The sequence below is a fragment of the Crassostrea angulata genome, chromosome 3, assembly GCF_025612915.1.
Source record: "Crassostrea angulata isolate pt1a10 chromosome 3, ASM2561291v2, whole genome shotgun sequence".
NCBI lineage: Eukaryota > Metazoa > Mollusca > Bivalvia > Ostreida > Ostreidae > Magallana > Magallana angulata.
This window is the reverse complement of record NC_069113.1, coordinates 40,195,467-40,223,345: the sequence shown is the minus strand read 5'-3', so window position 1 is coordinate 40,223,345 and position 27,879 is coordinate 40,195,467. Positions and strand designations below refer to the sequence as shown.

General features: G+C 32.4%; 1 protein-coding gene, 1 long non-coding RNA gene and 1 pseudogene across 4 annotated transcripts; 1 reads left to right on the top strand and 2 right to left on the bottom strand.

Moving 5' to 3' along the window:
• Window positions 1–949: 949 nt before the first annotated feature.
• LOC128177168 (protein c-Fos-like) lies at window positions 950–5,480 on the bottom strand. The gene is made up of 3 exons (XM_052843753.1): window positions 4,983–5,480; window positions 4,501–4,608; window positions 950–3,109 (listed from the first exon to the last, which is right to left on the bottom strand). The coding sequence occupies exons 1-3, from the start codon at window positions 5,223–5,225 to the stop codon at window positions 2,432–2,434; spliced, it is 1,029 nt and encodes a 342-aa protein (XP_052699713.1). The 5' UTR covers window positions 5,226–5,480; the 3' UTR covers window positions 950–2,431.
• A 3,069-nt stretch (window positions 5,481–8,549) lies between these two features.
• Window positions 8,550–25,204, top strand: LOC128177172 (uncharacterized). Of its 3 annotated transcripts, XR_008242815.1 has the most exons (6): window positions 8,550–8,812; window positions 8,951–9,080; window positions 11,343–11,489; window positions 11,786–11,883; window positions 12,205–12,412; window positions 24,942–25,204. It is a non-coding gene; the product is annotated as an uncharacterized LOC128177172 (long non-coding RNA). The 3 variants fall into 3 exon arrangements; XR_008242816.1 differs by lacking the exon at window positions 11,786–11,883 and having other exon boundaries at window positions 8,555–8,816; XR_008242814.1 differs by lacking the exon at window positions 11,786–11,883 and having other exon boundaries at window positions 8,556–8,812.
• Window positions 10,259–17,901, bottom strand: LOC128177169 (protein c-Fos-like; annotated as a pseudogene).
• Window positions 25,205–27,879: the final 2,675 nt, after the last annotated feature.

The window sequence follows — 27,879 nt, the reverse complement described above, 5'->3', positions numbered from 1 at the left end:
ACTGTGATAGCCAATGAGACACAACAGACACACTATCTTCCTAAGTCAAGGGTTTCTGATCCGCTCCGCTCAACATAAAGGATTTATGTAGAGCGGAGCGGATCAGAAACCCTTCACTTGGGAAGATGCAGAAACACAACAATAGTCTAGTCAATCTATCAAAATACCTCTGATCCTAATTGTAGTCAACATCGTACAAAACCAAGTACATGTATGAATTAGAAATCAAAAAAATATATTATATATGTATTTATTTTATAATATTTACATCTGCCGAGTACAATTCCCACAATTTCTTTACGGAAACTTATCGTTAATTCGATTTTTTTTCGTGCAAATGTTAATTGATTTTTCGTGCAGTCCGTGATTTTTCTTAGGTCGCTGTAGGTTTCGACCAATCGATAAACGTAGTCCTGTCAGGTTCTATATATGAATTAACTTTGTTTTCGTTAGAAATAGAGGCCATTAGAGGGAATCATACTCGGTAGATGTAAATACATGTATAAGCATTTTTTGAGAAGCCCGTTCGTGATTTTGTGAAGAAGCCCTATTTGAAGACTCTTTCCGTGCAGTTAGACATGGCATCTACATGTACCGCCCACCCATGAAGTATTTATAAATTGTATAATAATTGTTATGATTTCATGTTCTCATTGAAGGAAACAGAAGAAGTTTTTTTTTTTCAAGGAAGACGTTTTAAATTGTACACAGTAAAAGATAAATTGCATTCTTGAGAGTGCTTCCGTACCTACACACTGTGTTTATTTATAGTATAAATTATTTATGTTCAGTTGAGTGTAACCAATTAGAACCTAAACAAAGAAACCTTCATTTTTGTACTTTACTTCCCCTAACTCAATCCTCTAATCTAGAGGGGGTGGGGTCTGCATTCCCCGAGAAATTCAAACATATAGTACATATAGCATAAAAAGTGAAAATAAAACGCATCAGAAGGAATCACAAACAGTTTTAATAATAAATGTACATATATACTTAGTAAATGAAACACAGAGTGCTGCTTGCCTTTTTGTACAACAAGTAACATATCAAATGCAAAGCAAAACATTCATATACATTACGAGGCTCACTCTCTGCATATTTTAACAGTCCTATATTACATGTATAACATACTGTACTTGATCTACTCTACGCATCCATTAAGTTAAGCTATCATATTACAGCTATCTTATCACCTTTATACTACATTTTTGCCTCAACATTTTCCTCTCTTTTATACAGTCTTTCTTTCTAATAAGAAAATACAAAATGAATAAAATATCAGAACAGCTGCTTTTGTGCGCAAATTGTGGCTTCTAAAATAATGCTATTATCACAGATGGCTGACAAATTTTGAACAGAAAATGGTAGGTAGCAATGGATAATTAAGACAAATGTTCATAATGACTGCCAATGAGCTTATTCAACAGTACACCCCAAATTCTTACTACAATCATCAATTTAACCTTAAAGTTTATAAATGGCATAAAATTTGATTGAAAATTATTGATTAATTTATAGTTTATTTACCTCTAGGATGAAACAATTGTCATTAAGAAGGCTTTATTGCAAAGTAAAGAGGAGTTAATTTAAAAACATAAATCAAATCAAAAAATGAAATATAATATGCAATTGAATTTTGGAACATACTGCATGTATAAGTTAAAGAAGATGATTTATAATGTGAAAAGAGGCCCTATATGTCAAAATATCCTGAAAAAAATTAATCCATCAAAAATTAATTCCTTGGTTCTCAGGCTTGCACGAATCTGATTAAACAATAAGCATTGCCAATTTTTATCTTTAAATGGGTAAATAAAATTTCAATAGTGTGCTTGCTTATTCCGGAATAAAAATTTCCGGATTTAATGCCACAATTTAGATACTCCAGTCGGTAAATGCTTGACTAAATAAAGAACATAACTGCAAAAATTGCGATGATTCAGATTTAATTATAACAATTACAAATGGCTGCTGAATCTAGTTACGATGCGCTGTGTTTAGTTGTGATCACGACAGCAATGGTTTTAGTTTTGAAGTCTTTTAGTCTTATATGAAGAACGTTGTTTAACCTCAAATGCATATAAGAGGAGAGTTCATACAGCTTGTACTATACTAAACATCCCATTATGCTTAATCACATGGCTTTCTCAAGCCTCGTAGTTCAATGTTGTGGTGTTTCTTGAAGAACATGATGACTTATTTTTTTCATTTAGTTTGAGCTAATAAATCCGATATATTAATAGCAAGGTAACTATTTATTTGCTTTAAAACATCGCTTTTTCTGGATTTAAATTAGAATTGCACACTTTTAAAATAAAAATAACGCATCCTTTTTTAATTAAATATAAAGTAAAAAATATCATCACTCAACCGCATCTAATTTTGAAAAAGTTGGCCTGAGAACCAAGAAATTAATTTTTTTTTTTAAGGTCTAATCACATGAAACACCCATTCGCCCACCATGTTTTATGAAACTTCCATCAATGCTATCTTGGGAACTGTAAAAAGACACAGTGCTTTCTTGAGAACTCATAACGTAGTCCGACTCCTCCATTTCTGTTTCTTCTTGTTTAATGTAATCCTGTGGATTGTACTGACCAGAACTTTTACCTGCTGCAGGAAAAGTAGAAATTGGAGCCACTGGTTCATCGTACTCGAAGGAGCTGTAGTTCTGAGAGCTGCTCGGTTGACTGTCAGAATCGGTCACTTCCATTTGAACGTCGTGTCTCTCTTTCGAAAAACTCAAATCCAGAACCTCTGTGTCCTCATTTTGTCCCTTTGTATCAATAACGAGACGATCCGATTCATCGTCTCCATCTTCATCATCTGACTCATCATCATTACAGCTATCCGTTTCGCTATCACAACTGTCTGCGACTGAAATTATGGGTTTACGGGTGCTTCTTGAACTACTGGAGGATTCAGACTGCAAATTTGAATCAGATTTGGATAAACAGTGAATACAATCTCCCTCTGAATTAGGACACGAACAAGAAAATGGAACATTTCCAGTCGAGCGAATGGTATGCAAGAGTTTTTCCTTCTCTTCAAGTAAAATTTCAACTTTTTCCATCAGCTTCTCACGGCGCATCCTCAATGAATTTTCTTCCTGAAATAACAAAAATTTAATGAAGGAAGTGAATTTATCTTTCATACAATCAGCAACCATAAATCATGTATAGTTGTTGGCGAAAATATAAATAAACATTTACATCAGTTAAATAAAAATGCTGTAAGACTGTCCCGCATTTAAAACAAAAGAATTTTAAAACACGATTGATTTGGAGTAAAACAGTTAATGTTTACTAAATCAGAGGCATTATCTTATTCACAATTCACACAATTGCTTAATGAGCTTTAGAGCTTATATGTGAAATAAACTTAATATTTTCTTCGTAATTGTGAAATTCACTAAATGAATAATGTGATTGGTCTCAGTACTGCCACACTCCTACTAGTTAGTGGGTTATCCCTTTCGCTCTGTCAATAGAACATTGGTTTTTAAACTGATGCGTTTAAGCTAAGCAGGGGTTTTCCTTGCTTAGTTTAGGGTCCATTTACTGGACCGATTCCCAATCAAAAAATTGCCAATATTTTCCCAAACCAAGATCCATTTTTCCCAATCAAGTGTCAATAATTTTATTAAAATATCAAAACATGTTCTGTTGGTATTTAAAATGCAACCTCAACAGCTTTTTTCTTCACATTTGTTTATTACTGAGCAAAAATAATGGACCAACTAGGGGGTGACTTCAATGACACATTCGCTTACCGTAACTTCACCACAATTTCCTAATACTGTGCATTGATTTCAACCGATGTTAATTGCTTTTATAGTGATGATTTTTAATATTGATAATTTAAAATTAGTTAATATATGTGTCAATTAAATGGTAAAACTACCAGAAAATGGTAAGCCTACAGTTATCTTCAAAATTAAACAGTCTCTATGTGTAATGGTTGTTATTGATTCAAAGGGTAGGACTAATACATGTACTCCAATATGCAAATATCATTGCCATTTTGCAAAGAATTATTTTTTTGCATGTTTTTATCGAAATAACGCGGGTTATGTAAAAAAATTTCTGCAATGATCGCTACCTTCATATCCCGAATGAATCATCAAAGAAAGCATTTTATTGTTTAAATGAAACCAGTACTATTTTGTAATTTTCCCAATTTGAACAGTTTACGCATCAATTTTCCCAAATCTTCGGACCCTCGTCCCAGTTTAAAAAACAGTAGGAAAACCCCTGGTTTAAAGGTCTATGGTACGAGCCTAGTTGAGGTCATTCCTTCTTTTCTACATGTATAACATCTTATTCCGATCAAATGATAATAAATATTTAATATTTATCCTACTTAACTATCTATTTAACTTACTTAGTATTTATCTTAATTAACTATCTATTAAAGTGATGTTTGAAATAAACTGAAGACTTTGCAGTTTGAAAAATAATTGTTCACTCTATATCTACAAACTCTATAATTTTGTCATACTTTTTGTAAATGTTTCAGTTCTTCCTTTTTACGCTCTCTACATCTCATGGCTGCCCGACGATTTTGTTCTTTCCTTTCCCTCTGCTTTTTTTTTTCCTCTGGAGTCAACTTAAAATGAAAAATACTTATATGTCAAATAATACAAGTACTTAATGAATAAATTATATAAGTTGACCTCGGGACCGATTTATAGAGTGCATAGTCCTTTCTGAGCCAGAACGTGGCATAAGGTCTATAAATAGAAATCCACTACGTACATGTATATATATCATCATAACGAAACCAATTCATCCATATCAATGTAAAATTTCATAAAATTAAAAAAGAGAACTGTTAAACTTCCGAAATCCTTTTCTGAGTTATATCTACTCAATTATGCCAATCATTCAAAAATGCTTAATTTTTGGCACAGTGCCAATTTTCTCTGCACAATCTTTTATCCAAACGAATACACGAATGCATCCTTGCACATTTATTTTTACCTCGCATTTCGTCTTTTCCACATGGAAATCAACCTGTAACTCATCTTTTCCTTCTGCAATTCTCCGTGATTTAATCAGCGATTTAAGAGTTTGTTTTACAGAGGTCGGCTGATTGTGTTTCGACAGGTTTAATGGCTCCGTCCCAGAGGTCTCCTTCAGCCATCTTTTTCCATCCAGCAGTGTCTTTGCCATTTTAAGATTCACTTTCTCACCGTTTAAAAAAGTGATAATTGAAAAATGCATTTAAAATGCATCTTTAAATGTGGTAAATTTAAGAATTTTGGACGCGATCTAGCCACTTCCTGTCTTTTTCATGTAAAATTCGATTCCACACGAAATAATTTCCGGGAATATAATTGAGGCGTTCTCCCCGCACCAGAAACTCCCCCTTTTTATATGTCTCTGTAAGAATGGCGTAATATTTGAAACGTAGTCAAAATATCAGCATCTGCTTTTATATACCTCTATACCTACTGAACTTACACAAACATTAACCTATCCTAGCTTGTTGAGTAAGTCCTAAAAATAGAAACGAAAACTGTGTTTATCATATGACTAGGCAAACAAAGAAAATATTCAGTTGGCAGATTAAAAATAAAAATAAAAATAATGTAACTTACTAACAAATAAGATTTCTTATAATACTTATACAGGTTATGGAGTTTTGAATTGGGAACTCAGCATGATTGAAACCGTTTGTGATTTTTAATTACATATGTACCAAGGGGAGTACTGCCCCCTGTTTTCAGAAATAAAGACAGTTATTAAATACAACGAAAAAATAAGCAGAGCTTGAAAAAAATGTACAATCTTACAAAAAAATAGAATGGGCTCTTTGAAAGATATTCTTTTAAATGTAAGTATCTAAATAATTAAATGTTCTGATCACCAGTCATTATAGTGTATTATTACATGCATGTGTTGGCTACATTTATTTAGCTACCTGTTACGATTCTCTATAGGCAGTAATAATTAGGGTGTTTAGAGAGCTGCAAGAGTAATCCTAATTTGCTCGTTTGCAGTATGGAGTTCTCTGGTAGATCAACATTGTCTATTTTCCAAATAGCAGGTAGACAATGGAGATCTGCTGGAGATATTCAGGTCCAATTCTGGAGTTTAAGCAAACGAATGCTCCCATATCTCTCCTCTGCCTTCTATATCTATCACTTTTACTTTACCCGTACAGCTCACAGGGAAAAACGGAGATATTTTACGATTTCTTTATACCACAACACTACTGCATCCGGTATTCGAATGCCTCTGTACTAAGATACCCTAACTTTGAAGTGAAAAAAAAAAATGTAATAATTATCCCCAAAATAAAGTAAAAATAAAAATATGATCGAATAAGGAAATGACATAATAAAGATTAACAGAAATTTCATGTACGCACAGGCAATTTTATTTCACACCATACGATGGGTTTCTTAGAGGTGATCTTGAAAGACATGATGACATCTCGATCAACGATTCTAGAAAAAAAAAAAGATTATTATTCATAACATTCTTTATTAAACTAGCAAGATTTTTTTTTATCGTAGGCACTGTTTGTTAAGCGGATAATCTTTTTCTGTAATGAACATATTAAACTGAGGTGAGATAACAACATGCACAAATAGGTAAGTTTGATCTCATTATTTTTTTTTGTGTTCATAAAATATATCTATTTCATGTTCTTATTTTTGTGTTTTTTTTACAGCAAAAATATGTTGATACCATTGTTTATACCACGGTACAGTGTTGTTTTGCGACCGAAAGAACAGTAAAGTCCTGTTGTCTTCAATTCATCACGAGCAATGTATACACAGCTTCCTGTCACGTCGTTTGTATTGCGCTGTAAGTAAACACATTAACAAAATCAAAAAAGTTCTATAAATCATTTGCACACTTACTTTTTTAGATTTTACTTCTGTGTGATGTTATTCAGTGAAGGTTTATGTACACGTGTCAGTATTATTCCAGCTAAAGCATCTATTAATGGTAAACGTAGCGTTGAATTCGTTAGTCGTTATGAGGTCCGCCTGTATTTCTTACCTGGACCGGTGGGTGGCATGAAATATTGACACATTTCATCACGTTTAAATGTTTATATTCAGACATAGCCACAGAGAAATGGCGGACCAAATACCGAGGGATTCAGAGGAGAACAAGCAAAATGAAATCCAGTACAAGGTGTGTATTACTTGAGATAGATGAAATCAACCGTTTCTTATTTACTCTTTTCCATCAAATTCCTCTTTAACAATTTTTATTGGAAAACAAGATCAAGAATATAAGTCATTTAATTGATTACTTTAAAATGAACACATTTTTGATTTGTTAATTGTTTTGCACCGCGTCGAGATTTCGTATTCTCGTACTGATACGTCACCTGATGCAGATGAAAGACCTATGTTTGGTCATATATGTCCAGGGCCATGAAACAGTAAGATTTTTATCGTGCCAGCGCCTACTGTGACACGGAAACTCATTATTCTTAGATCCTAACAAATTTCACTTCTTGTAGTAACTAATAAGAATCACACGGTAACTTTTTAAAGACCTGAACAAGTGAGTAGATACACCAGTAAACTGATTTTTTAGCTTCTATATATGAAGTATTTATCGTTTGGGTTTTTGGTTTTTGTTTTTGTTTCAACTTCATTTTTTATTGTGATACAATTACAAAGGGACTGGGCACAAGTTCTATAACTTATGTAACCTCTCCCTAACGGTATTTCAATTACTGTAGATGCTTTGTAAACTTACATTTGCCAAGGAAATTTTTTTTAAAAAAACTGCATTTTAGATGCAGATACTGGAAATATATAGTTTGAAAAAAGGTTTAATTTGAAATATGGAAAGTTTTGAAATTTTGATCCTATATTAAATAGTGTGGCCAACCTGTGTATAAAGTTAGATGACTCAAACAAATGCATGTAGGTGTAGTGATAACGGTCGGGCAGCTTTAGGTTACTAGCTTACCAATCCGCAATTGCAAAATCCCCTTCGACGAAAAAGGGTATATGAAAGGTAAAATAAGGCAGATTTTCACTCTAACACACGCCAGCTTATAGCTGAGAATCATTTGTAAATCATACACTTAATTAGATATTACAGATTTTCATTTCAGTCCAAATCAGAAAAGATGACCATTTCTTGTATCAAATATAATCGAAGTACGCCATCTATTTACGCTATTTTGGGACAATCCTCATAAATTATCAGATTTTAAAAGTGTAAAGCTATATGTTAAGCTTAGATCTACATGTATTGTAGAGATAGTGAATGTTGAAGACGGCCTGAGTTTATTTTAACCCACTAAACACATGACATCAGTTGCAAATAAACGCGTTATTATTCACTGTTATTTACAAAATCAGTAAATGTCATTTTCATTTCATTGGATGACGATGTGTATATTGAGACATAAGATAAAATAAAAAAAAAAACAACATTTACATTATCGTGAAAAATCAAATTAACTTCCTTTTTTGAAAAAAAGTGAAGATAATTTCATTGGTTAATAAAGTAGCGCCTCTACTACCTGTTTCTAAGGAAACAGTGCACAATATCCGTTACTAAGGAACTATAGATTTCTATGAACGTACTAAATTTAAATACAAAATGAAAACTTTCGTGAATATAAAAAATATACTTCACTGAAGAGACCTGGAACGTGTTGCAATTCATGGATTATTTTAAGTGTTGTTAGCTGTTCAGTGTTTTTTTCTGGATCATTTCAAATGCAGTGAATATCTGTGGAATATAAAATATAAAGACTTTAATTTACAAAAATACTTCAGTTTTAAGTAAATTGAAGATTCCTTTAAGGAAATGTTTAATTATTGGTTGGTAATACCACAATTTATTTTCAAAAATTCATTATACAGGATGTGATACAGTTTGCTCTGTATAGTTAATTATTCTGTCATCTAGAAAAGGAGAGGGAACTTTTTTATACTAGTCCTGTTTTATATTTCAACAAGGTAACAAGTTTTACCAATGTAGAAGATGGACACAGATTCCAAACGTTTTGAAGACGCCGGCAATAGAGTCGAACGTGGTATGGGTATTTCCCCAAAAGTCTTGTACCATTCTCGTCCAGTTTCTTCGCAGGTAAGTACTTCATGAAATTTCGTCATCAAATATAAACAAACTTACTTACTCCTTTTACATAATCGACTACAAAGCGTTGAACGTTTGACATTTTCCTGTGTCACATTGAACTGACACATTTTACCCCCAGTTACATGTATATACCTAGTATATCAAATTTTGCTTTCATCAAAGTAAAGGGTATTTCATCGTATATTGCATACTTTAACGGTGTTCTGAATAATCCCTCTAAATTCAAAGTTCCCATTTTTTAATGGACCCTAGTCCTAATTCACAGAACTACTTCAATTGTTGACATTGTTTACCGAGAAAATACTAGTAGTTGTCCTTCAAAGATTATAATTATCATTATCATAATATTTATCACCATAATTGGTAATCACGTAAATTTAAGTTATTTCATTAATTTCAAGTTGTCGCCCTTTCTTCAATGATTGTACTTGGGTAAGTCTCGATTTCATAAAACAGAAAAAATCAAAAGTGCATTTAAACATTTAATGTCATATATGATAATGAGCATATGACAAAATAATGAATATTCATGAAATTATATTTCACACTTGTACTATGCACCAACCTACCCGACTGTTGGTCCATTGGCACATGTTTACATACAAATCAACAAAAAATATGTACAAAATTGATACATTGTCATGTATGCAAATCATATAGAGTGATAAAAATTTCAAAAAATCCAAAAAGAATAAAAAACAACTATGTACATTTATTGGAGATCTTCTGTGAAAACTTCTGACCAGAGAGCATGTCACGTGATACAAACATACCTTTACAAAACTTGTTAGTAAGTCTAAATCTAGCACTAAGTTATCACCACGAAGAAAAAAAAGTAAAACATGATGAGAAAAAAAAAATAGAGGTTCAACAGTTTATGTCTATTATCTAGTTACAGGATTCCTGTATACGTTTTTCAACTGTTGTATTTTTTTATATAAAGTATATAAAACGTAGGTTTTTAATTTGACTTGAGACAACATACTGGCACAAAAAGTATTTTCTTCTTCATACTGTTCTTTGAACACATATCGCTATGAATGATGAGTGCTCAACCTTCGTTTGACGCAGACTGATGTCGATCTAAAATAAATGTCATATAGTGTCGTGAAATTCTGTGCAGGAAGTGATTTCACATGCCTGTGATGACGCGATGGTAAATTCAGTTTCTGTCGTGATGTCCTCATTGGCGTCAACGCCAGTTTGACCATGGAGAAAGTCTATAAATGCTTCCAGTCCACTCAATGTCGTTGCACTTCCGTCGGAAGTGAGGTTATTGCTTTCTTGAGGATTGCTTGGCAATGCAGCCTCAAAGTTAAGTTGACCAGTTCCCAGATACTGAGACGTATCTGGAGAATTGTTGAAACTGGCAAAAGGCGTTATATCGATGTTCTCCAGTTCACTACCAAAGCAGTCGTCCAGATTCGGTTGAGTAAAACCAGAGAAGTCGGTGTGAGTTGGACACTCGTCCTTTTCTCCGGTGTAGATTTCTTCGTTATCTGTATAATTGCTGAACGGAAGAGGTGAGAAACTGAAGGTTTGACCGGGTGTATGTGGAGTCGTTGGATTAGGGGTGTCTGGCTCTGTGGCTGATGACATGCCGGTATCGAAGGGCGAGATGGGTGCATTGCATGGCATGGGTAAATGTGCGATATCGGGGATGGGCACGAATGTGCTTTGATTTTGGATCAATGAACATTTTGATATATGGTCTCGCCAAAACTCTTCTAGTTTTTCTTTCTCCCTTTTTAATTCCTCGACTTCAACGGACAAATTGTGATTCTTGTCCTTTTCCGAGTTATATGCCTTTTAAAGTAAAATAATAAGGGTTTGATTTCAAAAAGTATTATAACTTTTATTTTGTATTAATATTTTTAAATAACTTAACTTTTGCTACTTTTTTTGGTAATATAACATTTGAAGTACCTTCATTATGGTAACTTCACAGTCTTTCTTTTTCTTTCTGCATTTTTTGGCCGCCCGTCGGTTTTGTTCCTGGCGGCGAAGTTTCCTCTCTTTCTCTTGAGGCGTAAGAATCTGTTATAGATATTCCTATATTATGTATTTTTATATTACCATTTTTATTAAAACATATCTTATTTGTCAAACCTTAAACAAAACTTGCCCTTTTAACTTGATGCTTCTTTTCCTCGATGACAATGTCTCCCTTTCCTTCTTTGTTTCTCCGGGTGAGAATGGAGAGCCGCAGTTCTTCTTTAATCAGTGGCATGATATTCTTTTCTTTCCCAGCCTTGTCCACAGCCTTTCGAAGCCGAGGGTCGCTCACCTCAAAGTCAACATCGTCCAGACCCTCCATCATCTCGCTGTCATCGCTTAGGACGCTTCCAGACGAAGCCAGGCGTTCGCGAGGAGGCGAGGATCTGGAGCTCATCATCGGTAAGTTTCCTGTAAATGCATTGAAATAATTGCAATTGTCTCCAGGAAGAAATCCGTTTCTACTGAAACCATCATGATAACGATAAGAAGGGGTGTAATGAGTTTGTGGGTAGAAACCCCAAATTTGCGGTTGCTGGTTATAGAACATGCTGCTGCACGGGTCGGCTGCTTGCAACTTAACTGCAAAAGCCAGGGGGATCGCTTTAAAGACTTACTAGAGGCTAATCAGAGTTAACGCTGAGATCAGTAAACAGTATTAGACCAAGATTATGACATTAACACGATCTTTTAATCAGATTTAACCCAAACGAAAACGATTGACCATGGAAATGACCATTAATTACCCTTGAAGTTCTGACCACACAAGAAGTCCACACAGATCAAGTTCAGAAACGTAACTTTGTTTAAATAAAAACTATCTTTTATCAGTTGATGATTTTATGACAAAGTAACTTGGGTTTCTTTTGAATAAGAATAATGTCTCTTTGAAGTTTTAAGCAAAACGAATATCAAAGTCAAAAATTTTTTTTATTCTCGTTTATTTACCTATGACATCTTATTTTCCAGCGAACATCTGCATAATAACATGCCTTGAAATTTTTAATAACTATTATCGAACAACTTTCATCCATTCACAATGCAATAAATTATATAGTTATTAATTTTGCACGTGCAGAAGTGTCTTTGTTAACCTACTCTTATTTCTATATTTCAGTTTTTTTATATTATAAAGTTCTGAAACTACCGCACGCTAAGGCACATTGGACTATTGAGGTGACTCACTCTACCTTAACTTTTGGACGGCTACCAACTTATAAAGAAAACAAAAAAACATCTCCAAAGTTGACGTTTAGAACTTCTTCCAACAACTCGGATCAGGATAAAAAAGACTTTTTGTTATAATGTGATTTTGTTCTTCGTTGGTAAGTTTACCTTATTCCTGTTTTAAGTTGCAAATTAGACAAAGTCCCCTAATTGTAATCCAATCATAATGCCTTGTAAGCCTTTTCATAAACTTTCAAAAGGTTTGGTGGTGAGCCTCACAATGAATGAAAACCAATTTAAACGTTATTATTGTTAATTTTTTCAAAGATCTCCCACTTGTTCAGACCATTGATCTGGAAGTATTATCTTATTACAATATTTAATAAGTAATCTCTCTTGACCGCAAATGAGTCAGCCAGTGTATTAGGTGGTAAATTACGTCTAGTCTACGCACAGATCAAGCTTTTGTTGGGGTTTTTCAAAGGCCTTTGCGACCTATATCACTAAGTTGTATCTATGTAGTAAGAACAAGTCACGCACCCAACAAAGCAAAGTGCAGCAAGCAAAAAACTGGGCCGCGTCTTCCCACTGTGCATGTAAACTTATCAACAGAGATTTAAAGAGACAACATTATTATTTTGCCAATTGATAGTCAGACGAGCGAATCCAAAAATTGACATGTTGTTTGATTTTTTCAGATAAGCATATAAAACACGGAAGACGCTCGTCCGCGCTCGTGGGATTAATGACAAAGTAAAATTCAAATCAATCCACATCTTTTTCGAAAAGTAACCATATCAGTAGCATCGCATGTCTAGGGTTTCTCATTAAAACGCCTCGCATCTTTGTCTAAATAACAGAGAACTTTTAAATAGCTTCAGGTGAAAATTTACCTGTTGCACATTCAAGCACGACAAATCCATGGCAATGTGCATTGTGCAACCTGAGAGTTCATCATTTAATAATGAAGTTTTGGCGGGCTAAAACTCTGTTAGAAAGCTTAAGGATATCTTGACGTAAGCCCCATAAAGCTGTCAAATTTTACACGGACAAGCGTTGAAACTACCTCCCCTGTATGGTGATGACAGATACAGGTATTGCACAAGCTCGAAGAGAAACTCTGACGGCATCGTTTTCCCTACCTGTCGCTGCCCTTCAGGTCAGCACCAATCAAATGTTGGGCATAACATTGCGTTATACCTGTCATCTGCACTCATGCTATACATAATAGTGCTAATTACGAATCATCCCCCAAATTAGCGCGCCCGTTTTATATCTCAAAATATTTTCCTCGCTTATTTTTAAAATTGAACAATTTTTGTTGTTATTCCTAAAAGTGGACAACCCTTTGTTTCATGTTAAATTTGTTTAATCCCTTGTAAAGTTCCGGTTAAAGGCCGAACATTTTTACCGGGTGGTAAATCTCAGGTGAGGGCGGGGCTTAATTATTAGAGGTGTGAAAGCCTCCGGGGCTTGCAGTCTACCTGTGGTCGTGAACACTGCTAATCGCTATACACAAGGAGGCAAATTAATACACAGGAAATAAGGAGTTAGTCAGAATTGGTCTTAGTTTAAATATCTTATTGTTCTAATGACCATACGAAGCGATTTTATACTGAAATGGTATGTGTCGTCCGAATTTTCTCTAAGCACACGTAATTAAAGCACAATTGAAAAAATGCAGTAAATTGATTCTGCTATAAAAGTAGAACTCGGTACATTGTGTTTAGCACTTGACATTGTTTAAAAAGTTAATTTTAACAATTATAATTGTATAAGAAAACCATACGATCAGTAAGAATGTGGAATGTAAAGACAGCCATTATACGTCGACAATTAATGGAGTTCGTTTTTCATGGAGTGACGTTTACATGCACCAACTTCTTACCAGTAAATATAGCTTTAGTAGCATATTGTACGTTTGTTGTAAAAAGAAAATTTTATATGTTTTGGAGCTGTCCATGCATTTTCGTGGAATTTATTAGGTCACACACATTCAACGTAATTAAAATAAGAATTGTGCGTATTTTCAATCACTGAATAATTATTTTTCATCCAATTTTAATACTGGTAATGTTTAAAAATCAATTTTCAATTCCCCCTTTTAATACATGACGGAAGATATCAAAGATAACGTTGTTAATTGCTAGTAAACAGAAATCCGCGGACCTGGCAAGATCACGCTCGGACGATCACGTCAATCAAACTGGGTGCTATTGTTTCTAACTTGATTGACAAGCGGCATCATTTTGAAGTTTGTACAGGTAAAAAAAGGGGCGTTTGTAAAATGTTCGGCCTTTAAAGAGATTTAATGGAGACTCGCTGTAGGCGAAAATTGAATTTAACGGGGTCGTTGCTCTGCGGTGCACTCCTGCATTTACTATTACTACGATTACGATTCACTTCCGAAACAGAAGTTTTGGTTTGTAAAGATAAGCCATATAGGTAAACCAGACTTCATGCGCCCAGGTAATTTTCACGATAGAAAACTTAACGTCTCGTGTAATGTCTAGAATTAGAAGACAATTATGCAGAGGATATTCAAATTAGCTAGAAAATTCTCCTTTTGGCGGATTATTATCCAATTAAAAAAATGATATTTACCTACAATTGTCTTTCTTTAGTTTCATTATTTGGTTACGAATTGTTCAATAAAAATCAATTGATAATTATAAACAAAGAAATGGATTAATTAAATAAAAATAAACAAAGAAGTTAAGCCTGAGCTTAAACTAATTACATGCTTTTATCTTTAAAAATTTTTTAAAAAGTTTCATTATAAATTTTAAAAATGGTATTTTCAACTTTTTTGTTATTTGTTTGGGTGACATGGTATTTTCTTTGGCTAACGAAAAGTTATTTTAAACAAGTTTAATAAAGTCCTCAAAATCACCCATAAGTTGCCATTTAATAGTTTCATATCACGTTTAGACTGATGAAAGAAATCTTTCTAAAATAAATCCAAGTGATATAAAAAATAATAACGATAAATCAGATTTATTCAGGTAAAAAAATAAATTATCAGACTGGCAAAAAATGAATCTTCAAAAGAACTATTTAAAATAATCTTATAAACACAAGATATTCTCAAATGATTTCGCTATTGCAATAACATCTGCAATACCTTTAACACGTGTTCAAAATAAACAAAGTACAACAAAGTAAATAAACAGAGATAGAAAGAAACTGTAGCAATAAAACATGATGAAAATCATAGATACCTACCATATAAGTAGGAAATGTGTTCCTTTAAAACCTTACAGTGATCTCAAAAAGTGTTTGTTCTTAGCCCATATAGATGGGTCAATATGTCAACATCCAAATTCCAAATGACAACAAAAACACAATCTCTGGAACTTATTAGGAGGAGAAAACACGTGACAATGTTTTGGGAAGTACCTGTCCTAAAACTTAATTCCTACCACTTTCTGATTTGCATTACGCGCCACTATGCCATAAATTGCGCAGTATTTATTTCTTGTCGATAAACCTCTGACAGTCGACACAAGCAGACCACGTGCATGAATATATATACATCTATATATACTCAATACACAAAAGGGAGGATAGTTTCTTTGTCAGGCATATTTAAAACTAAGTGGGATAATTAAACTTTACCTTGTCATGGAAGTACTTTTTTGGCGCTTCAGTAGTTTTAATCTGCCCCACTGGCTCGTGCACTGTGATGTAAACAATGATTTCAGTGCGCAGCTACTCGCGATTACTACACATCAGCTGTGTGTATCGTAGTTTTTTTTCAAGTACTGGCTTGCGAACGATCTGATGACACGAGAGAGGGGCGGGATTTACTTTCTAGCGATTGGATGATTAAGAAGTAACACTAAACCTAACTTCGAAATATTCTTTGCAACCGCCCGAACAGTTTCATGAAACTGTCGGTACTAAACTTTAGTTGATATCATTTTCAACATGGAACCTTGGAGACAATATACACTTGAAATTCAAGGCCAAAACATTGCACCAGCAACAAAAATAGATTGGCCTAGAAGGGGATTTCCAGGTCTTTCATAATATATAAACAAGGTTATATTTAGGCTAAGCTCGTAATCTGGGACACTCGCTAGTGGTCCACTGACACGATGGGTGTCTGTCTTATGTGGACCAGGTAGAGAGTGAGTTAACACTGACACTAAGGACAACTTTCCTGGGGGCATTTTTCATCTTCGTCGAGTCTGTCTATTCTCGATCGAAATGAAGCGTGGAGAACAAAACACAGGCTCTGACGTTTGTGTATTAAACATCGGTTATTAGCATATTCATTTGCATGCGCATTAAACGTGTGAACTTATTTCTCTCTCCACGTCGAGGTCAATTATCTATAAATAAAGCTGCCTCTCTCTTGTTGCTTGGACGTCAAAACAAGATATATAAGAAACATAAACACAAGCAGCCGCTTTGTTTGAATTTCTTTCAATTTCTCCCCCAGACACCTGATAAATTTCTCGTTAATTTTCATGATAATGGCGTATAAGTGATGGTTCGGACACCAGTCGGGGTAGTAAATGTAAAATTCACCATGGATACGAACGGAAGCAAATGCATGAATCATTGTGTATACTTGTATTGACGGTAAATTTCAGTCTCTTTGTGAAGTTTCTATTCTTATCCCTGCCACGCACCTGCTCCGATGTTGTTGGTTTGTAACGAGTGACATATATTTACAACTCATCAACAATTGTTTACTCGAGCATGAAGTTCAGAGGGTTTGTTGGTTCCGATTACTAACTTATGGAAAACGTCGAACGATTTGTATGTTCTACCGTGAGTCAGAGCCGAGAGCGAAATAGAGACCAAGTTCGTACAGAAAAAAATATTGAAAAAAATTTAAAATAAGGAAGTAACAAAATTGTTTTGTACTTTGAACTCGATGGAATTGAATGCGTTGAATTATTAATTGTTGCACTCAAATCAAATCGTCTTTGATGCGACATCGTTAAAATACTAATTGAAAAAGATAAGTGACGATGCGGACTTTTATATCAGTCTCCTTTTTATATCCATTGATTTATTATACTCACTGTTACTTGTTACCATTTTTTTTATTGAAAACCCACAACAACAGCGCATTAACTTTGTTATATTCTATTGAAATATCTTAAGTCACTAAATAAAATTTTTTTTTTTTTCATAATGAATTGACGTTGGTAAAATAATTAGATGGAAGTTGCAAGAGCCTGAAAACATAAACTATTTGAATTAAACATTAGTATTGAAACATTACCTTGCGTTCATTTAAAAACATAAAGAATTATAATCTGCGATTCTATTAACAATATGTTTAATGGATAGAAAAAAACCCTCCTTTATATAGTATTCTAGAGTTTAAAAAGTGTTTTAAAATTCACCGTTTTAACTTCTATAAAATCTTTATATTTAATGTGCGTATATTGTCTATGTTATAGTACAAATTGGAGTAGTCTAAAATTAAAATTTTATTTCAGAATTATTAGAATAATTTATAACTCCAAACCCTATTTCATAATAGCTTCATCTTAAATAATCACTACTAATTAAATAACTCATATAAGATTAGTGCATTGATTAACGTATGGTGAAAATCTTCCATGCTGTAATTCTAAAATCAATTTCAAAAATATGCAAATATATGTTAAAACATTCAATCAGGATAACATGCACCTTAATTATTGATAATTAAGCGTAAGCCCTTTACCTCACCGCTGTCGTCGATATTTTGTTTTATCCAGTTATGGCAAGCATTCGAGAAAATATATCCCGCCAAAGCTTTGACCTTGGTTAGATACACATGACGCAATAGAGAATTTTCGCGCTCTTAAGTTTTTTTTACAGCATTGATGGTCCGAGGAGGTAGAGTTTTCGCACAGTCCCTTCTCTTTGGATCAATTGTGCAAAATTTAAGTTTTATAACTTTTCTGTAAATTTTCTCTCCTACAGAAATTCAGTGTTGTTTTGCAGAGTTGAAGCATAATGCAAAGTGTTTCAAGTTACTGAGTCTGTTGAAGTACTTTATGAATACTGATCAAAATCGGGCAATGATGATAACATCTATTTTTAGAATAAAGCAAATTTAACACTTATTTAACTTTCCTAGAATGGTATCTGCATTTGATTATGGCGAATTGCACGATTTAATCGCGAATTTTTGTATTTTGTTAATTGCAAAATTGTTATCTAGAAGAAAAAAAAACAATACGACTAAATAAATGTGAAAAGTTGATTGGTTAATATTTTAATTTTTTTGAGAAGGAAACTTTGTGTAAACGGTTTGGAAGTAATTATAGATATAACAGGCAATATGAATGAAAATATTTACCAGAAGACCATGTTTGATGCTCACATTCCCATTTTTCCTTTACTCTAAATTTCAAAATTTAGATTGATATTTAATAAAGGTTTCCTATGTTTACTTTTTCATTTTGCATTGTTTTTCTTAGTTAAAGAAAAACTTCTTTAAACCATTTTTGACAATGCAATCATAGTATTTGTGCTGTCCCACCCGAGGTAGAGCACATCAAACCGAAATGTTCCATAATTGAAATGATAAAGGTTAATGGAGTTATTACATCCACAAAGCTGTAGCTTTGGATCAGAGACCGTGTGACGATCCCAAAAATATTGATCAAGACTGTGAAATAGCTTTATTTCATATCGGGGTTCTCTTTCGAAAAAAAAAACATGCGATGATTTCATAACAATAAGATCCATAGACTGTTATATTTGCCTGAGGACATCATGATTTCATATCGTTTATTCTATCGACTGTTGACCGAACGAAATCTCCGGGCGACAGTTCATAGCGATATCTCTTTTTTGTTTTATTTTAGATTTTCTTAAAATTTCGGATCCATTGATCTTTTGTTGAAGCCGCAATTGAAATCCGTGGTTTTTGTTTTACTTTGGGATATAAACCTTAATGCGACACAAATTAACTGGTATTTACCAGCGTTACAACTCATTAATCGAATGATTAAAGAGAGTTTAAAATCCTCATTTATTTTTACTCTCCATTCATTTTATTAATTATGTTTCACCATTTGTGAATAGTTTCTCCTATTATTTACTTATTTTAAGTAAAACGATTTTTGATGTCATATTTTAAAAGGTTGTAGCAAATATTTTGTTTAATTGCCCTGGCTTATTTGACTGTCCTTTCTTATATAATTTATTTTAAGAAATAAAATATAAAACGCGAGATTATTTTTGTAGTTTATTTAAATTTATTTTTTGTTGAAATAAATTTAGCAGAAAGGACACAGCGGTAAAACAAACATTACAAATAACAATTTTTTCCTGCTTCTTTGTTAAATGTTACTTGCATGCTGTCATGTTGTGTAAAATTAAATCGTTCTCAATACGAAGATGGAAATAAAACCTAACTGTCAAATAACCATTATCTCAAGCCATCCACTGGCATATAAACCAACACTGACGTGCAATGATGCCAAATAATTAACTTTAGCATGGTGCCTGAAATACATGTAGATCTATTTCATGTTTCATATGAAATACATTGAATTTTACAGTTTAGAGAAAATTCTAGAAAAAATATTAAAATTTCGTTAAAGTTACATACCCTCAATCTTGTTTCAGTTGACATATATATAGACATGACGGAATGACGACCCCGCGTGATATACTGTACAGGAAACGGCTCGCTAACTTTTGCGACAGATTTGACTGAATTATGACAGTAAATATTTTGGGTTACTTAAAATAATCAAACTCTAATGAGGAAACCATCCATGTTATATGCATTTATATTGAGAATATGCATTGAAGCCAGGTTTTTTTCGAAGAAAAAAATTAATAGAATACACATCATACGTTTTTGTCTAATGTGAACCTAGTTCACAGAAGAAGGAAATATGGAAAATGAAAATTCACTCGAAATTTAATTGAAATGTTTATTTTTCGATAATTAGATGCATATACGGTTAAATGATATGAAGTATTTTCTTTATATTATATGAAAACCATCTAAATACCTTTATTCCTTTGACAATTTTTCATTTATCAAAACAAATCATGCATTAAAATCGTAAAAAAAATGTTTCCCGGGTAGAAAAAAGTGTTTACCATGTTTGCAAAATACGGTATATCAAAATGGAAGACTCATTCTTTTGTATAAAACCCCTTAGACTTGGGGAAGCAGCCAAAAAGGACTCGCAACATTAAGTATACTATATATTAGTGTTCTTATATGTGAGCACCTTTCTTTTCTAAGCACTTAATATTTAAACAAACTGACAATACACACGTGCCACTTGTCATTGCTCTCTACTGTGTAATAACACAAAATTGTAACTGTTAATTTCACACCAAGAGATGAACTTGTAAGTTGTTTATGAAATTAGATCATGTTCCTATTTTGTAAATGGATTAACACAATAAAATATTTTCAAACAAAATATTATTCATAAATGTTATCATAACACTGGAGAAGTATTTTCAAATTTTGGTCTATCAATTAAAATGCACAAGTAAACCATTTTAAACACAAAATATAAAAAAAAAATGAAATAAAATTTTGTGAATTTTGAATTTAAAATTTGATGTCAAATCGTGTCTAAGTCCATTTTAAAGCGCTGGATGGCCATTGTCATATATATATATAGATCATATTTTTCTTTATTAAGACAATGAGGTCTGCAGTAATATACATGTAGATATAGGAAAATCTTCAAATTTTATAATATTTGGATTTTTTCTTTACTAAGTAACAGTTAAAATTATATTTAAATATTTGTTGATCACCAAGTTTTATAAGTTTTATAAACTGGGGGCATTGCAGGGAACACCTGGATTATGTCACCTGATGTTACCAGATGACAGGTTGTATTTATTCAATACGATGCATTTGTCACCCATTTTTTTTTTAGATTTAGTGTAGACCTTTCATTTTACTAAATGACACATCTGTTACCTATCCAGCACAAAACTTTGTAAAAGTTTTCCAGTTTTTAGTAAAACAACTTATTTGAATTTTTTTTAAATGTTGATTTCCCTAACAACACATTTCTCTATACACTGTATTAAAAAAATCATTATAATTCTGAGCAGAAAATATCTTTATAGATGTGTTAGATTTCAACTGCCACTCACATACTTACAGAGGTAAATGTGATAAAATACTGGCTCTGAATTTTGTGTCGTAACTTTTCACACACACTAAATCTACAGTGTAAGTATGTATTAAAATATTGAATACCACATTAGCATGTATTTTATAAACATATTTACTGTATACTGTTAATTTATCTTTTAATAATTATTAAGTTTTAATTAAAACTATATTTATTAGGTAATCTGATTTGTTAATATAGACAAGCTTTGAATTTAAAATTATGCTATCTTTAAAATTGTGCGAATGAAACAGTAAAATCACAGTCAAAGATTGTAATAATTCTATCAACTATGAATACATAGTTGTAACTTGATAAGAATGTCATGTCGTGTTGATTGATTAATCGTATTAATTGATGGATAATGAATCTGAATGAGAAAAAAAAATATCATTCTACTATTTTTCTGCAGAAGTTGTGAGCAGGGATGTCATCTTTTAGGCTTATTTTTATGACACGCATTACTCATAATTCTTTTTGTTATTTTGGGTCGTTGGAACATGTTCAAATCGTGTCAAACCCCCTCTTACGTGTCAGAAGAAAACAGGAAATCTTTGTTACAGCTTCTCGGTCAGCAATCAGCCGATCTCTGATATAGGCTGCACTTTTCAAACACAATGTGTAAAACGCGTGCCTCCTCCGGCTTGAATATATATTTATAAGTCATGGTCTTTTATAAAATTCATAAAAGACTCGTACCTCATATAATTCAAAATGTTAATAAAAGAGTCGTCCATTGCAGATTTCATCATTTTGTATTTGCAAATATATGTGTGGTTTTGTAAACAAGAAACTGAACGGTTAATTTAGAAAATATTGAGAGTGTTTCAAACAGAGAGGTTTATAAAATATGATCGTTGAACCGATGTACATATATAGGGAACAAATTTGGTTGCTGTTAATGTTAGTTAATCGTGCTTAATTTTATACACGTATAACTCATAGATAAGAGTTATAGATACAAACGTTGTATCAATATTCATATCATATTTGCGTAAAAATAGATTTATGCAATATCAAAACTAAAGTTACATCTGTTCTTGACCTTTGCTATCCTAATGGAGCGCCGGAAAGATATTTTGGCAAATGACTACAATCTAGCAATGAATTAGGTTGCAACAACTTAACAACTTTTATCTTGTTTAAACGATCTTTAAATAGAGTACTCATGTCGTTAATTTTCCGTTTGTTTTCAAATATAACTTCAAACAATACATGTTACTAATCAGAGCAATAACCACGTCACTTAAAACCTGCCTTATTGAAATTAAAAAAAATTAAAAAGGAAGTTAAGGGTTAATCTTTAGTGTAAATAAAATGATAACAAGTAAACAAAAGCTGCATTTCCTTAGTACCATCATATCATATAGGTTTGTGGTTTCTGTCATTGTTATAGTGTATGACAACGGAAATATATTGATTAGTACAGGTTATGTTTTTCTAAGGACTGTTTCAAAATACTGTAATTTCCCTCTCGTTAGCAGTTCAGTTAAAAAAAAATATGATTTGATAAGATTAATGCTATATAAGATACATTTGATAAAAAGCTCTTGTTATGAAATCCTCTAAAACCAATGATGCAAACAATGAATAAGAACTAGGGGTATTCATAATATTTCAAAGAAAACTTTCATTAATTACATCACTGAAGAGAATTCATCAGAGGATGCCATACATGTTCCTATCCATCCATCCTCAATATGATGCGATGACTCTACAGCGTTATTAACGACTTGGGTGATTGCACTACAAGCTGCCAAGAGAGGAAGTATGTAATCATACTCCTGGGTTCAACAATCGCTAATCAAAAGCTATTAAAAGGTGGAGATAAAAATCTCCACCGATTTCAAACAATGTCACGTTTGTTATTCTTACTACTTTTGACATAGGTATGAAATTCTTAGGTACCGCCATGGCGATATCTCAATTTCTATCGAGTGCATCGCAGGCCTACGTTATTCTCCTTGTCTGCCTCTGGCGATGTCAAAATTCATATACTAATAGCTCCGCGGAAAGGATTCAATCATTGAGGTAACGTTTTGGCTAGATGACAAATGAGTGTCAACATAGACGGGCGCTTTATAAACCCATCCACACTAATATATCTATTACGCACGTCTCTTTCTTTCGACTTTGTGTTTGATTGTCAGTTAATCGCTTCTAATTGTGCAGTCAAAAGTGTCTTTGTTCCTTTGTGTTACTGGTAACAGAACCTTAAGAAGATTGTTCCATCTTATTATTTTTTATGTTATGTCTACCTTTACCCCTTTCCTTGATAGCTATTTCATAACATTTGGTCTACATTAGTAAAAGAAATTAAAACCTCATTGAATATAAACATTATTATGGGGTTTCTGGGGGCAATAACATCGGATAGAGAATTATGGTTCAAAGATATTTTTTTCCTCTGCAAAGAAGTTTTAACTGATTTGTATGTAATGATCAAACCCACTTTGATATTGAAATCCATATTGACACGCAAGTGTAGCATGAACAAAGAACCCATTTACCTAGGATGTCTATATTTATTTACCCACGTGTCAGTGGTAATTTAGGATATTGGGTCAAATCATATTATTAAAGATATCAAAACCTTGAAACGCCAAACGTTTCAAATGTCAACAAAGTAATATCGAATTTCCTTGTTACATGTTTTGTCCCTCAATTATGGACTGTACTTTCATTTATTGAGTGCTATTTTGCAACTGCAGTTTGAACTTGCATCGGTCGCTAATTTTTGAAAGGGCTTTAAAGAGGGCCTTACTTAAGTCACTCTGCGGGGGCCTGGTGCCCAGGTGTGTTTTACTCCACTCAAAAAAACCTCCCCTGCAGATTGTTTAAAAAGAAGAAAAGTTTTCTAAAGTCTTACCGTTAGATTAAATGCAGACTGACTGTCTACTTTGTTAGACCAGCTGTAAGAAGCCCTGATTTCCTAATGTAAAGAAGATGAAACTTAATGACTAACTTCAGCTACTATTGTTATCATTGCCTTTTACAGGTTTTATGTCATATATGACCACGCTAATGCAAATAGGTGACTCTCAAAACTGGAAATCCCTGAGACCACGCCAAAAAAAAAAAATCAAAAGATGATGCATCAATATCTTATCAAAACGGAATAGTTTTCAATGATTTAACCATCTGTATTCTTTATTTAACTATCGTTGGTAAGAGGTATCACCAATATAAATGAATGAAATAACAAAAGTAGAAACAAAAGCACCAATAACTGACAAAACTACTAGTAAAACTCAAAGGTATACAACTCTGCATTCCTTGTTTTCTCTTTTGTATATATAGAAGTAATATATTATTATAATAGTATACTTGATAAGGGTGCCCTAGATCTTTCATGAGTAAAAATAAAGTTTCAAAAAGGTTTAAATGTTAAGATTAAAACGGGGGAAGTGGCATGACAGACGTTTAATCTGTGAAAGGTCATTTATTCTCGTGAATATATAAAATATTACTTTTATTATCATTGTAGATGGTATAATGAAATTGTCGTACATTTACTAACCTTATATGAAATAATTTTGCAATTCTATAAATTTTTTTTGTTCAGATCTACATAATTTGCCTGTTATTATATAGTGACGAAAATTAATCGTACAATCACCGTCTGTGACACAGAACTTCATGTGATTTTTGAACGAGGCCCCACGGGGATTCATATGGAGAAAAAATTATCTTCCTTTGCTGAAGGGATTAAAATTTCCGTTCACTCAAGACCGGATTAAGCACGTTTGCTCTACCACTGCACAGCAAGGGCGGTTAGATGAGCGTTTCCTTGTTCTCTGAATATTTCTCTTATTAGCCATTAAATAACAAGTATCAACTATTTACTGCATTTTTATCAATATATAACATGCAGAGAGAATTCACTGCATTTCGTTTGTGTAAGGATTATGATTAACGTTTGAAAATAAAGCGCTAAATATAACTTCGTTGTCATCGTTTTTTTATAATTAAATATATAAGAACATTGGGGTTGAACAGTCATTTGAAAAATGTCTCTTAGCCTTATTATGCCTTATTCAAGACACTTTGTTTCGATGTTTTTAATAAAATATGTTTACTGTTTTAACAATTAATTAATTAATTAAATAAATAGTATTGATATAAGTATTACATCATTCACCGAAATATCGCTTTAACAAAATCATGGACAATTTCCTCTTAAAGTACAGAGGAAATAAATACATGTGTAAATTCGGTCGACTGACATTGCAAAGTACAAGGAAGACTTGGCTTTTAAAGTAAAAAAAAAAAGTACCAAAATCGTTTAAGAAAACTAACAAGTATTTTAGCTTCTCTTCGCTTAAGGTTCAAGCACCTGTCCGTCTGTTAACAGTTATAGTTTTGATTTTCACTGGAACCTTTTGGTCAATTAAAACAAATGTTGTGTCTTGAACAGTGTTAAGAGAACATTTGGAAACCTTTTTTATAAAAATTTTATAATTGTGAAACACATCTTGAAATTAAAGCAATACTCAATAATATTTAGAATAAAAAACATGTTCATATACAAGGAAAATCCTAAATTTTGTTGGTGAATTACTTATCCCTTATCTGTATATCTTTTTAGAAAACTAAATTTCTTGTCAATTATTATAATATGATATGTACGTGTATATTTTCAGTGTTACGTGACGCATAACATAAACATTTATAGTACATGAACTTTTAAGGAAGTTAATCGCTGAAAAATAGTTGATTTCGATCATAAGATAAATATGATGGTACATGTCCACCACTTGCTCTATTTTATAACTTCATATGTTTTGTTAAAAGAGAGAAATTATTTCAACAGGCATTTTGCGAAATGTGTCAAATACTTTTATCATATAGACTATGGAAATTAGAATGCAAGATTTATTATTTTTAAAATCATACAGGAAAGGGATGTTTAGATACTGTTTCTGATATACATTTTTTTTTTTTTTCAATTAAAGAAACGAAAATATTTCTTATACACATGTTTTCAACACTTTACATTTCCTAGTATAGTTAAATTAAATACACAGAGCTGGCATTATTTTTTTTATTTTAGATATTTAAAAATCAATTTTTTGGTTGTTTTTTTTAAATACGAAATGTATAAAAATTTCGATACGAATATTTCTATTTAATAATGAATTAATAAGTTTCATCAATGGAAAAGTAACATGCGTAGAAGAAAATGTTGTAACGTGCACAGGAATTTAAATATGTGAAAAACTGTTACATGTAGTTGTATTTTATTGCTATGACATGATTTTGTGTGCTTTGTATCCAAACTGATCACTTTTATGTAATGTATTCATGATGATAACTGGAAGTCATAGCTATGCTGGCGCCAGAATCAAAAATATATCTATTTCAGAACCCTAACATCCTTTTGTTCGTAAACTTCTATTCCCATTTCTTCCTAAATCCTAACGCACCACCCTTTTTGCGTTGCGTGCTAGAAAAAAAAAAGAAACCAAAAGTAAAAGACGGGTGTTGTCCCTTCAACCCTTCAGAAAAATATTCAGAATAGTATTATAAAATATTTCTGTCTGTTCGTTATGATCATGAATTTTTTTTTCTAAAACTTGACTTTAGACACCATTATGCTAGAAATAAGTCAACTTTCTCTAGTACTTGGCCAAAGACCAGCACAAAAGCAACAATCCATTTCAACGGATGTCAGAATGAGAATGCTTTTTGTTGCTTAAACTACTTTGTATGATATATTGATAGGAATATTGTTTATCTATTTTATGAATTGTAAGGATGATACCATTACTACAACGGCTTTTTAACTATATTAAACGTTGCAGGAAAAATACAACTTAATTTTAGATACACTCTTTATATAACAAATAAGTCACGAGAATAAGTATGTAGTAGGTTGTTTTAGTTAATATTTAGTTCAAGAAAAAAACCCAATAAACAACCCAAAATTAAGAGCATTAAGAAACTCAAAGCTTTTTGACACATGCAACAACTACATAAACATTATCTTTTTGAATCATCAATGTAAGGCGTGTTAAAGGTTACGAAATATTTTCCAATTACGTTTTCTAAATAGGAATAATTGTAATAAAATTATTTTCTATTTAAATTGCTTTGTTTAATTTCCTATTATAATGTATAACTTTTTTATTTGTATTTCATTTGCATTTTATAATTTCTACATTTTCTACTTGCATTATCGAAATGAAAAGATGGAATTGCAAGGAGTGTTTAACCCGTAAAATTATTATCCCCATTTTAAATTCTTAAAAAAGGATAAAAAGGACGAAATTAAAAAAATCTGTTTGGAGGAATTATTAATTCCGACAAAAAATACTTTTATTGTTTTTCCATTTACTTGTCAGTCCAAGTATGTCTGTCACTACTTGTGCCTGATTTCTTTGATGTCTTGAGCTCGGTCTTTAGACATTGTCAATATTTTCATAAGGCTTTTTTTCTTTTTGTCATGGAATATGTACACTTAATAATCGTTCAAAAGTCGTTTTTGAATGTGTTTTTTTTTT

Excerpts from the sequence above, each read along its gene's own strand:
- LOC128177168 (XM_052843753.1), bottom strand. The coding sequence starts at position 5,225 with ATGCATTTTTCAATTATCACTTTTTTAAACGGTGAGAAAGTGAATCTT. Across the intron at positions 4,609-4,982 it reads TGGAAAAGACGAAATGCGAG|TTGACTCCAGAGGAAAAAAA; the intron begins GTAAAAATAAAT and ends TTTCATTTTAAG. Across the intron at positions 3,110-4,500 it reads AACTGAAACATTTACAAAAA|GAAGAAAATTCATTGAGGAT; the intron begins GTATGACAAAAT and ends TTGTTATTTCAG.